The sequence below is a fragment of the Pristiophorus japonicus genome, chromosome 9 (assembly GCF_044704955.1).
Source record: "Pristiophorus japonicus isolate sPriJap1 chromosome 9, sPriJap1.hap1, whole genome shotgun sequence".
Lineage (NCBI taxonomy): Eukaryota > Metazoa > Chordata > Chondrichthyes > Pristiophoridae > Pristiophorus > Pristiophorus japonicus.
In genome coordinates, this window is record NC_091985.1 from 39,411,760 (window position 1) to 39,424,997 (window position 13,238).

Sequence of the window (13,238 nt, forward strand, 5' to 3'; positions counted from 1 at the left end):
CTATTTCCTCTTTTACTTCGCTCAACAGCCTGGGATGCATTTCATCTGGGCCTGGGGACTTATCTACTTTCAAAGCTGCTAAACCCCTTAATACATCCTCGCTCACTATATTTATTTCATCCAGAATATCACACTCCTCCTCGATAGCTGTATCTGCATAGCCCCTTTCCTTTGTGAACACAGATGCAAAGTATTCGTTAAGAATCCTCCCAACATCTTCCGCCTCCACACAAAGATTACCCTCCTGGTTTTAATAGGCCCTACCCTTTCTTTAGTTACCCTCTTACTCATAATATATTTATAGAACATCTTAGGGTTTTCCTTAAATTTACTGGTGAATAATTTCTCATGCTCTCTCTTAGCATTCCTAATATCCTTTTTAATTTTGCCTCTTAACTTTCTATATTCCTCTAAAGATTCGATAGTATTTAGCCGTTGATATATGACATAAGTATCCCTTTTTTTCTTAATCCTCCCCTTTAAGTCGCTAGACATCCAGGGGGCTCTGGAATTATTTTTCCCAGCCTTTTTCTTTAAGGGCACATGTTTGGCCTGAGCCTTCCGGATCTCCTCCTTAAATGCCTCCCACTGTTCCAACACTGATTTACCCACAAGTAGCTGTTTCCAGTCCACCATGGCCAAATCACTCCTTAACTTAGCAAAATTAGCTTTTCCCCAATTCGGAACTTTTATTCCAGGCCTATTCTTGTCCTTATCCATAACCAACTTGAATCTGACTGAATTATGGTCACTGGCACCCAAGTGCTCTCCCACTAATACCCCTTCAACCTGCCCAGCTTCATTCCCCAAAACTAAATCCAAGACCGCCCCCTCTCGTGTTGGGCTTGCTACATACTCACTAAAAAAGTTCTCTTGAATGCATTTCAAGAATTCCGCACCCTCTATAACCTTCACACTAAATTTGTCCCAATCAATATTTGGATAGTTAAAATCCCCTACTATTACTACCCAATGGTTTTTGGACTTCACAGCAATTTGCCTACATATTTGCTCCTCTATCTCCCTCCCACTGTTTAGGGGTCTATAATACACACCCAGTTGTGTGATTGCCCCTTTTTTATTTTTCAATTCGACCCATATGGCCTCATTTGATGATCCCTCGAACATATCATCCCTCCTCACCGCTGGAATATTTTCTTTAATCAGTACCGCAACACCCCCTCCCTCTCCTTTTTACCCTCCTCTCTACCTTGTCTAAAAATCCTGTAGCCAGGAATATTGATCTGCCAAACCTGCCCCTCTTTCAGCCATGTTTCTGTAATGGCTATAATATCATACTCCCAAGTGTCCACCTGTGCTCTTAGCTCATCCAGTTATTCACTAGACTTCTTGCATTAAAGTATACACCATTCAGCACAGGAAGACCTGATATATAGTCAGGTTGACTAAGTGGGCAATAACATGGCAAATGTAAAACAGTATGGAGAAGTGTGAAATTATCCACTTTGGCAGGAAAAACAAAAAAGCAGAATATTTTTGAATAGTGAGAGACTGAGAAATGTTTGCATTCAGAGGGACCTGGATGTCCTTGTACATGAATCACAGGAAGTTAACATGCGGGTATAGCTTGCAATGAGGAAAGCAAATGGTATGTTAGCTTTTGTTATAAAAGGATTAGAGTATAAGAGTAAAGAAGTCTTACTACAATTTTACAGGGCATCTCTGAAGTACTGTGTACAATCCTGTTGTTTTTATCGAAGGAAAGACATACTTGCCTTAGAGGGAGTGCAGTGAAGGTTCACTAAAATGGTTCCTGGGATGAGGGGATTGTCCTATGAGAAGAGATTGAGTAGACGAGGCCTATATTTTCTACTGTTGAGAAGAGTGAGTGGTGATCTAATTAAAACGTATAGGGCTAGAACCTCCACTTTTGTGCTTGTCTCCCCAAAATGGGCGCTATTTCTGGTGTGGGCGGTAAAAAAGAGTTTTCAGATTGTTGGCTTCTCGCCCATTCTCAAAGCACCTAGTCTCCATTTTTGAAAATGGGCGTTACCACGAGCGATATGAAATGGGTGATAGCGTTAAATTTTTTTGACCTTCTGCTGTAAAGTGTGGCCGTCCTTAGCAATGGCAAGGCAACGCTCGATTCCCGCAATTCAGGAGGTCAAGGATCCTCATGACATGCGCAGAAGAGGAGACCGAGAGAGAGGGAGTTGAGAGGGACTGAAGGCGTGTCTGGGTGTGGTGTGGCTGCTTTGGGAGGAAGAAGGGAGACTTTAGAGCTTCACAGCAAGTAGGCAAACAAAAAGTAGCTGTTACCAGCCACATATTTGCCGAATTTGGCCTATAATGGAGGGAGAGGAGGAAGCATTACAGCACACTGTGGAGACTGACGCTGGAGAGAGCAGTGAGGTGGGAGAGGAGCACATTGGAGGGCGCAAAAGAGCCAGGAGGTTCTCGGATGAGGCAAATGCCTCCCTCCTGCAGGAGGTCGTGTCACGCTGGGGTGATTTGACACAGGGAGGGTGTGGGAAGCCCACCCCAAAGGCCTACCAGAAAATATGGGCTGAGATAGCAGAGGTGGTCTCGTCGGCGACCAACGAGGTTCATGAGGGCAACCAATGCTGCAAACGATGGAACGACATTGTGAGATCTGCAAGAGTAAGTATTACATTGATTTACATGTACTTAAGTATTTATATAATTTGATTTGTAACAGTCATGAGTGACTATCATCAGATGTGGGGTCTTTCACTTTTACCGGGAATGTTTTACTCAAAGCCTGCGGTGACGGTGTACGTCTTTAGGTAAAGAATGATAATTATCATAATAATCATGATTACATCTGTCGGTTATGTGTTGTATCAGTCTCTGTGACAGTACCTAGCAATGATAACACACAATGATCTCATGCCATGTCGTCCTGTCACCTTTTACAGAAGAAGCTATCGACGATGAGGTCCGTGCAGAGGGGAACGGGTGCGGGGCCAGCAGTCCCCAGCGACATCACTGAGATGGAGGAGCGAGTGCTCGCACTCATGGGGAAGCACCCCCGACAGCCACGGATGCATCTGCAGACCTTGAAGCGATGCCACGTGAGTAAAGCTTACACCATTGTATGATGTGAAGTCAATAGATGCCACACCCGCTCATATCCGAACAACCATATATGATAGATGATTTCTAAAATTGTCATAGAAATAATGATGGCCTAATGAAAATCATTGTAATGCAAATGTGTTGATGGTCATGAAATGTGATGTCTGCGATGATTTTGAGAGCAGTGGTGCTTTTGTCGTGCACACACACCTTGTAACCCTAGCACCCCCTTCTCCTCTAATAACCTAATTTGTGTTTTACAGCTCAGCCAGCAGCACATCCCAAGGCAAGACCACAGAGGCCAGAAGGTGCCCGACTTTCCGGACGCTCCAACATCTGGTGCTGAGGAGCTCCAATTCATGCCCGTCGATCCACTGGGTCTGTTCTCCACGGATGAGAGCGCGGACTTCAAGGGACCTGCATCGCCACGCTCCAGAAGCTATTCTACCCCAAGGCCATCTAGTGGTCCTCCGGTCAATCCTGCCTCCACTCTGGAGGTACCGGCCCCAAGCACCTCACCACAAGGCACCCCATTTGTCCCCAGGACGGCGCCGACCCCGCGGATGTCTCGTGGACGCGGCAGGTCTGTTCCACGAGCGCCACATCACAGCGGAGAGATGGTACAGTTGTCCAGGAGGACTGTAGACATTGGTGACCAGCTCATCGAAGCATTGGGAGGCATATCCCGACAATTGGCCACCATGACCAAGTTACATTCCGCGGATGATGGAGGCCCTGGAGGTGACAGTCAGGAACACTGCTGGCACAGCCCTCCCAGTGGTCCCCGAGCGCGGCATTCCACCCCTAGGTTCCGCACCACCACTGCGAACAACAGATGAGAGCAAGGACCAAGATCCTGCTTCTGCATCAGAGAATGTTACTCCCTCGGCATCCCCCGCTCCCGTACCCATGCAACGATCGCATCTGCCTTCATCCCCCCCCCCCCAATGAGGCATCGCCTGAGGAGCTCCTCGGCCAGGCGCCGTGATCAATGACCAATTCCTGCTCCTAATTCTCTTATGTTAACTGAACTGTATTTGTTTTTATTAATTCGGTGGTGGTGGTCGACACTGGTAAAGACGGCATTTATTGCCCATCCCTATTACTACTGAATGGCTTGCTAGACCACTTCAGAGTGCAGTTTAGAGCCCACCACATTGGTGTGGAATGGAGTCACAACTTGGTTTCGCTGGGCAAGCTTTCTTTCCCTAAAGGACATTAGTGAATCAGTTGGGTTTTTAAGACGATCCGGCACCTTCACAGTCACTTTTTATTTCCAGACTTTTAAAACTGAATTCTAATTCTCCAACTAGCAAGTAGGATTTGAACTGATGTTCCGCTGGATTGGTAGTCTAGGACCATAACCACTGCACTACCGTAGCCTGAGATCAATTTATTGCACCAGCAAAGGAATAACAGCCAACCCATACCTTCACTATCGGGCTTTCAGAAGGTCAGTTACATTAGTAAAGAAGCTGGCCCGATATTTACAGGGAGGGAGTGGGGGAAGACCAAAAGAGGCCGACAAACGTGGCGAAGCAGGAAAACCAGCAGCAGGAGCCCAGAGCCTTGGGAACGGACTCCGGAAATCAGGAGGGGGCAGGGTACAGATTGGGATTGGGGGTCTGGCGGAGAGGTCAGCGATCGTGCCAGGGACCATGATCGGCAGAAGGGAGACCGAAGGTTTAGTTAAGGGGCTGCGGGGGGGGAGGGGACACACACTCCTGCTCCTCCTGGCCTACGAAGACTGCAGTAAAAGGCGCTTAACATCTGGAGCCGGCAGCTATTGCCTCCCTTTTCACCGCCGGGTTTCCCTAGTGGCAACTATTAAATTTAAATCAGGCTCCTAATTGCAGTGAGGGAGCATGCCCGGAATATGTTAATGAAATTTTGCACAACTCGAAACCCACCATAATAAAAATTGTGGCAGGTGCATACATGTCGGGTCAGGTTTGGGTTTTGCGTTTTTTAGGGTTAATCGTGTGGGACGGGGGGGATGTTAAGATCAAAGCCACTGTCTCTAAAAAAAAAAAACCTCTGACCAGATAGGATTTAAACAGAGTAATGGATAATTGGAATTGATCACAAAGCAGCAATCTCATCGTGGAGGCTGGATCAGCATCACCTGAAGTTTAAACTGTCAAGGTAGCTCAACTCTTTATCTGCCTTTGTTAATATCCGTGATATCCTTACCCACAAAATTCTATCACTCTCAACCTTGAACATTTCAATTGATCTGGCATCCGCAACCTTTGGGGGAAAGAGTTCAAGATATTCATTACCCTTTGTGTGAAGAAGTGCTTCCTGCTTTCACTCCTGACCGGCCTAGATGAAATTTTAAGATTATGCCCTGTTGTTTTGGATTTCCCCACCAGTCAAAATAATTTTTCTGTATCTACTCTATTGAATCCCTTAATCATTTTAGAAATCTTGCTTAAGGCACCCCTCAACCAGCCAAGCTCTAGGGAAATCCATATCCAACCTGCCCTCATAATTTAACCCTTTAATCTCTGATTCCAGTTAATCTGTGCTGTCCCCTTTCCAAGGCCCAGGCAGGCTACTCTGCTGCACCGCCCGCTCTCACAGTGCCTGGAAGATTGTGGTGCAAAGCTGTGTTCACTGGCGATAAACGAGGTCTTCGAAACCAGAGAGAGCATACTGCTCTCCTGAAGATTGAGGGGGTTTATTTCCGTGATGAAACAGAATTTTACCTGGGCAAGAGGTGTGCCTATGTCTACAAAGCAAATAACAACACTGTCACTCCTGGTGGTAAACCAAACAAGACTCGTGTCATACGGGGTAAGGTGACTCCTGCTCATACAAACAGTGGCATGGTCCGTGCCAAGTTCAGCAATAACCTGGCTGCTAAGGCTATTGGGCACAGGATTTGTGTGATGCTGTACTCATCAAGGATTTAAGGCACAATTGTACATAAATTGAGAATAAATAGCAAAGTGGTCGAAAAAAAACATTTAAAAATATATATATATATATCTTTTTTGAGTAAAAACAAAAAATGTTGCAAATACTCAGCAGGTCAGGCAGTATCTGTGGAGAGAGAAACAGCGTTAATGTTTCAGGTCAATGACCTTTCGTCAGAATTGGAAAAAGTTAGAGATATAACAGATTTTTAAGCAAGTGTAGGGGCAGGTAAAGGGAGAGGGGAGGAATGAACAACAGGGAAGGTCTGTGATAGGGTGTTAGGCAGGAGTGATTAAATGACAAAAGGTATGATTGTACAAAGCAAAAGGAGATGGTAATAGGACAAGTAAAGAAACAAAAAATGGGCCTGGAAGAGGTATAAATGGGTATAGTAGAATCATCAACAGCTGCCGTCCGAGAAAATGTGGGCAGAGGTTTGAAATTGTTGAACTCGATGTTGAGTCCAGAAGGCTGTAAAGTGACGAATAGAAAGCTGAGGTGCTGTTCCTCGAGCTTGCGTTGAACTTAATTGGAATAGTGTGGGAGACCGAGGACAGAGAGATTAGAGTGCTGCGGAGAATTAAAGTGACAGTCAACAGAAAGCTCAGGGTAAAGCTTGTGGACTGAACGGAGGTACACTGTAAAGTGGTCACCCAATCTGCATTTGGTTCCCCAGTGTAGAGGAGACCATATCATGAGCAGCAAATACAGTACAGGTGCAGAGTCCAAAATCCAGAGTTCCGGAATCCGGAATGTTCCGGAATCCAGTCTCCAGTCCCTGCCGACCTTGGGGCCCTGATGCTGCCTGACCTCGGGCCTCGCCTCACCATCCCTCGCCTCACCACTGCTGCACTTACCTCGGCGCCTCCTCGCTGGCCCACCCGAGCACCTCCTCTGCGATGGAGCCTACTGGCCCGAACAGCTCCTCCTCGGCGGGGCCCACCTGAACACCTTGACCGTGTCCATTACAATTCCCGCACTTCTGCCCAAACAGCTCCTCGGCGAGCACCCACCACAAGCCACTGCCCCCCCCCCACACCCCCACCCCCCTTTCTGACGTTCCAAAATCCGTAAATACCTGAACCTGGGCTCGGGTGTTTCCGGATTCGTGATGTCAGAAAGATTTCCAAAGTCTGGATGACCTGGAAGAGGGGACAGAGTGTAGTGTAGGGTTCTGGATTTTGGATGCTGCACCTGTATACTAAAGTACAATTAAATCATTGTTTCACCTGGAAGGAGTGTTTAGGGCCCTGGATAGTGGGAAGGGAAGAGATAAAAGGGCAGGTGTTGCATCTCCTGTGCTTGCATGGGAAGATACCGTGGGAAGGGGAGGGGATGCTGGGGGTGATTGTGAAGTGGACCAGGATGTTGCTGAGGGTGCGGTCCCTTCAGAATTCTGAAAGGGGAGGGGAAGGGAAGATGCATTGGTGGGATCACGCTGGAGGTGGCAGAAATGATGGAGGATCTGTTTAATGTGGAGGCTGGTGGAGGCTGAATGGTGAGGACAAGGGGAACCCTATTGTGGTGCTGTGAGGGAGGGGAAGGGGTGAGAGCAGAAGTGCGGGAGTTGTAACGGACACGGTCGAGGGCCATGTCAACTACCAACAGTAGAAGGGAATGCTCAATTGAAGAAAAAGGAAGACATATCTGAAACACAAGTATGGAAGGTGGCATCGTCAGAACAGATGCAACAGGTTGATAAGTGACAAGTAAAATTCACGCCATACAAGTGCCAGGCAACGACTCTCTCCAACAAGCGAGAATCTACCCACCGCCTCTTGACATTCAACAGCATTTCCACCACCGAATCCCCTACCATCAACATCCTGGCTTCACCATTGACCAGAAACTTAACTGGATCAGCCATATAAATACTGTGGCAACAAGAGCAGGTCAGAGGCTGGATATTCTGCAGCGTATAAGAACATAAGAAATAGGAACAGGAGTAGGCCATGTGGCCCCTCGAGCGTGCTCCGCCATTCAATAAGATCATGGCTGATCTGATCATGGACTCAGCTCCACTTCCCCACCCACTCCCCATGACCCCTTATCCCCTTATCGTTTAAGAAACTGTCTATTTCTGTCTTAAATTTATTCAATGTCCCAGCTTCCACAGCTCTCTGGGGCAGCGAATTCCAGAGATTTTATAACCCTCTGAGAGAAGAAATTTCTCCTCATCTCAGTTTTAAATGGGTGGCCCCTTATTCTAAGAACATGCCCTCTAGTTCTAGTCTTCCCCATCCTCTCTGCATCCACCTTGTCAAGCCCCCTCATAATCTTATACGTTTCGATAAGATCACCTCTCATTCTTCTGAACTCCAATGAGTAGAGGCCCAACCTACTCAACCTTTCCTCATAAGTCAACCCCCCTCATCCCTGGAATCAACCTAGTGAACCTTCTCTGAACTGCCTCCAAAGCAAGTATATCCTTTTGTAAATATGGAAACCAAAACTGCACGCAGTATTCCAGGTGTGGTCTCACCAATACTTTGCATAGTTATAGCAAGACTTCCCTGCTTTTATACTCCCTCACCTTTGCAATAAAGCCAAGACACCATTTGATTATTCCTGATTCCTGACGTCCAATTTTCCCCAACCCCTTTTTTCAGCGCAATTACCCCAAATGCGGCAACTTTGCGCGCTGGAAACGGCGCCGACAAAAATTGGCCCCATCCTGCCTGCTCTGCCGAGTCTCTGGTGTCCCAGCATGGCCTGCAGTGGGGGGGTGGAGCAACAGCCCAGCGCAGAAAACATTGCCGGCAGCTGCGCGCATGCGCAGTGGAGTCTGCGCGCATGCTCCTCACCCTCCCAGCATGTCCTGCGGGCTGTGAGCAAGACCTGATGCTCGCTGCCCCGATCCCTGGCCGGTATCGGCTGGCCGGCCCGCTGACTTCCCGGGCCGAGGTAGGACTTGAGTTTTATTTTTTATTTATTGATGGTTGCGCTTTGTTTAGCGAGGAGAGTTTTGATTGGGAGGGGGGGTGGGAGGGGAGGAGGAGAGTTTTGATGGGGGGAGGGTGAGGAACATTAAAAAAAAACTTGTTTCTGGCATAAAGGTAGGACTTCTATTTTTTATTTGTTATTGATTGATTGCTTATTACTTTTTGTGCTTTGTTTAGTGCTTTGTAAGTCTTGGTGCAGGTCCTTTCAGCTTCCTTGTATTTTTTATTTGTTATTGAATGCTTATTTTTGTGCTTTGTTTAGTGCTTTGTAAGTCTTGGTACTTTAAATGTACTAACCTGTGACGAATTCTTAACTGCCCGCAATGTTTTACAGAGCTGGCCACATACGCTGACCTAAGTCGATTTGGAGTAAGTTTTAGCTGGCCAAAGTGGCATAAATGGCCACAACTGGCATAGGTGGCTGGGAACGCCCCGTTTTGAAAAAAAAACTCAACTAAAAAAAATCATACCTAACTGAGTTACTCCGGAGCAAGTTTATTGGGAAAAATGGCATTTTAAACTTACGCCAGAAAAACCAACTTACTCCAAAAAAATTGGAGCAAGTTATGGTCAAAATTGGGCCCCTGATCATTTGCTGTACCTGCAGACTATCCTTTTGCGTTTCATGCACAAGTACCCCCAGGTACCACTGTACTGCGGCACTTCGCAATCTTTCTCCATTTAAATAATAACTTGCTCTTTGATTTTTTTCTGCCAAAGTGCATGACCTCACACTTTCCAACATTATACTCCATCTGCCAAATTTTTGCCCACTCACTTAGCCTGTCTATGTCCTTTTGCAGATTTTTGTGTCCTCCTCACACATTGCTTTTCCTCCCATCTTTGTATCATCAGCAAACTTGGCTACGTCACACTCAGTCCCTTCTTCCAATTCATTAATATAGATTGTAAATAGTTGGAGTCCCAGCACTGATCCCTGTGGCATCCCACTAGTTACTGGTTGCCAACTAGAGAATGAACCATTCATCTTGACTCTCTGTTTTCTATTAGTTAGCCAGTCCTCTATCCATGCTAATATATTGCCCCCAACCCCGTGAACTTTTATCTTGTGCAGTAACCTTTTATCTGGCACCTTGTCAAATGTCTTCTGGAAGTCCAAATACACCAAATCCACTGGTTCCCCTTTATCCATTCTGTTCGTTACATCCACAAAGAACTCCAGCAAATTTGTCAAACATGTCTTCCCCTTCATAAATCCAAGCTGACTGCCTGACCGAATTTTGCTTTTCCAAATGCCCTGCTACTGCTTCTTTAATAATGGACTCCAACATTTTCCCACGCACAGTTGTTAGGCTAACTGGTCTATAGTTTACTGCTTTTTGTCTGCCTCCTTTTTTAAATAGGGGTGTTACATTTGCAATTTTCCAATCTGCTGGGACCTCCCCAGAATCCAGGGAATTTTGGTAAATTACAACCAATGCATCCACTATCCCTGCCGCTACTTCTCTTAACCACCTGACTCCCCAAAGCCTTTCCACCATCTACAAGTCAGAATTGTGATGGAATACTCTCCCCTTGCCTGGATGAGTGCAGCTCCAACAACACTCAAGTAGCTTGGCACCATCCAGGACAAAGCAGCTCGCTTGATTAGCACCCCATCCACCACCTTAAACATTCACTCCCCCCATCACCAGCGCACCGTGGCTGCAGTGTGTACCATCTACAAGATGCACTGCAGCAACTTGTCAATACTTCTTCGGCAGCACCTCCCAAACCCACGACTTCTACCACCTAGAAGGACAAGATCAGCAGGCGCATGGGAACACCATCACGTGCAAGTTCCCAATCCAAGTCACACGACATCTTGAGTTTATTTCCGTTCCTTCATCGTTGCTGGGAACACCCTCCCTAACAGCTCTGTGGGAGTACTTTCACCACAAGGTCTGCAGCGGTTCAAGAAGGTGGCTCACCACCATCTTCTCAAGGGCAATTAGGGATGGGCAACAAATGCTGGCCCTGCCAGCGATGCCTAAATCTCATGAATGAATTTTTTTTTAAATGGAGGCGGAGAAACTAGGAGAATGGAACAGAATCCCGGGATGGCCGGACTGACATATCAAGAAAGACTGGATCAACTGGGCTTGTATTCACTGGAGTTCAGAAGAATGAGAGGGGATCGCATAGAAACATTTAAAATTCTGACGGATTTAGACAGGTTAGATGCAGGAAGAATGTTCCCAATGTTGGGGAAGTCCAGAACCAGGGGTCACAGTCTAAGGATAAGGGGAAAGCCATTTAGGACCGAGATGAGGAGAAACATCTTCACCCAGAGAGTGGTGAACCTGTGGAATTCTCTACCACAGAAAGTTGTTGAGGCCAATTCACTAAATATATTCAAAAAGGAGTTAGATGTAGTCCTTACTACTAGGGGGATCAAGGGGTATGGCGAGAAAGCAGGAATGGGGTACTGAAGTTGCATGTTCAGCCATGAACTCATTGAATGGCGGTGCAGGCTCGAAGGGCCGAATGGCCTACTCCTGCACCTATTTTTCTATGTTTCTATGAATCCTTACAGGAAGCGAGGTTGGAGGATGTATAGTCCAGGGAGTTGTGGGAGTCAGTGGATGTTTGTCGATAGTCTATCCCAGGAAACGGAGACATATCTTTCTTGAAGTGCGGAACCCAAAGTTGAACACAGTACTTCAGGTAATGCCTGAACAAGGCGTTGTCCAACTAAAGCATCACTTCCTCACTTTTGTATTCTGACCCCATTGCGATAAAGGCAAACATTCCATTAGCCTTTTTGATTTTTGTTTGTACCTGTGCACTAGCATATAGTGGTATTTGTCCATGGACACCTAAATTCCTTTGCCCTGTCACAGCTCCTAGTCTCTCACCATTAAGAAAATAGTCCTCCTGTGGACAACTTCAGTTGGTGTGCTGCAGGTGTGAGTGAAAGTTGAAACCCGATATTCTCAGATTGGAATTTTCTATCTTACTGTGATTCTTTCTGAGGGAAATGCTGTTTTTAGATAACATTAGTTCTGTTGCACTGCATTAGTTTATAGAATCATAGAATCATACAGCACAGAAGGAGGCTATTCAGCCTATCGTGCCTGTGCCGGCTCTTTGAATCCAATTAGTCCCTCTCTCCTGCTCTGTCCCCTTAGCCCTGCAAACTTCTCCTTTTCGAGTATATATCCAACAGCCTTTAGAAATTTATTATTGAATCTGCTTCCACCACAGTTTCAGGCAGTGCATTCCAGATCATAACAACTCGCTGTGTAAAAAACATTATGTTTATCTCTCCTCTGGTTCTTTTGCCAATGATCTTAAATCTATGTCCTCTGGTTACCGACCCTCTTGCCAGTGGAAACAGTTTTTTCTTATTTACTCTATCAAACGCTTTCATGATTTTGAACACCTCTATTAAATCTCCCTGCAACCTTCTCTGCTCTAAGGACAACAAACCCAGCTTCCCTAGTCTTTCCACATCTGAATGCACGCAGCATTTGTAACAAGATAGATGAGTTGACAGCACAAATAGATATAAATGGAAATGATTTGATAGCCATTACAGAGACATGGTTGCAAGGTGACCAAGGCTGGGAACTGAATATTCAGGGATTTGACAATTTGGAAGGAAAGACAGAAAGGAAAAAGAGGTGGGGTAGCTCTGTTAATAAAGGATGAGATCAGTGCAGTATTGAGAAATGATTTTGGCTCAGAAGATCAAGATGTAGAATCAGTTTGGGTGGAGATAAGAAATAATAAGGGGAAGAAGTCACTGGTGGGTATAGTCTATAGGCCGCCTTACAGTAGCTACACTGTTGGACGGAGTATAAATCAAGAAATAATGGAGGCTTGTAAGAAAGGTACGGCAATTATAATCTTCATATTGATTGGACAAATCAAATTGGTCAAGGTAACCTTGAGGACGAGTTCATAGCGTGTATCCAGGATGGTTTCCTTGAACAGTACCTTCCAGAACCAACCAGGGAGCAGGCTATCTTGGATCTGGTACTGTGTAATGAGACAGGATTAATAAATAATCTCATCGTAAAGGATCCTCTAGGAAAGAGTGATCATAGCATGATTGAATTTCAAATTCATTTGGAGAGTGAGAAAGTTGGATCCCAAACCAGTGTTCTGAGCTTAAATAAAGGAGACTACGAAGGTATGAAGGCACAGTTGGCTAAAGTGGACTAGGAAAATAGATTAAAATGTAAGACGGTTGATAAGCAGTGGCAGACATTTAAGGAGATATTCCATAACTCTCAACAAAAATATATTCCAGTGAGAAGGAAAGACCTTAAGAGAAGGGAGAATCATCCATGACTAACTAAGGAAGTA

At 45.8% G+C, this 13,238-nt stretch overlaps 1 protein-coding gene across 1 annotated transcript in view; it reads left to right on the forward strand.

The window, feature by feature from the left end:
- LOC139273878 (large ribosomal subunit protein eL33-like) overlaps positions 1-5,978 on the forward strand; it is a 40,384-nt gene extending 34,406 nt beyond the window's left edge. Inside the window, exon 3 of the mRNA XM_070890954.1 lies at positions 5,607-5,978. Within this exon, the coding sequence (XP_070747055.1) occupies positions 5,607-5,978 (372 nt within the window). The remainder of the gene's footprint in view (positions 1-5,606) is intronic.
- Positions 5,979-13,238: the final 7,260 nt, after the last annotated feature.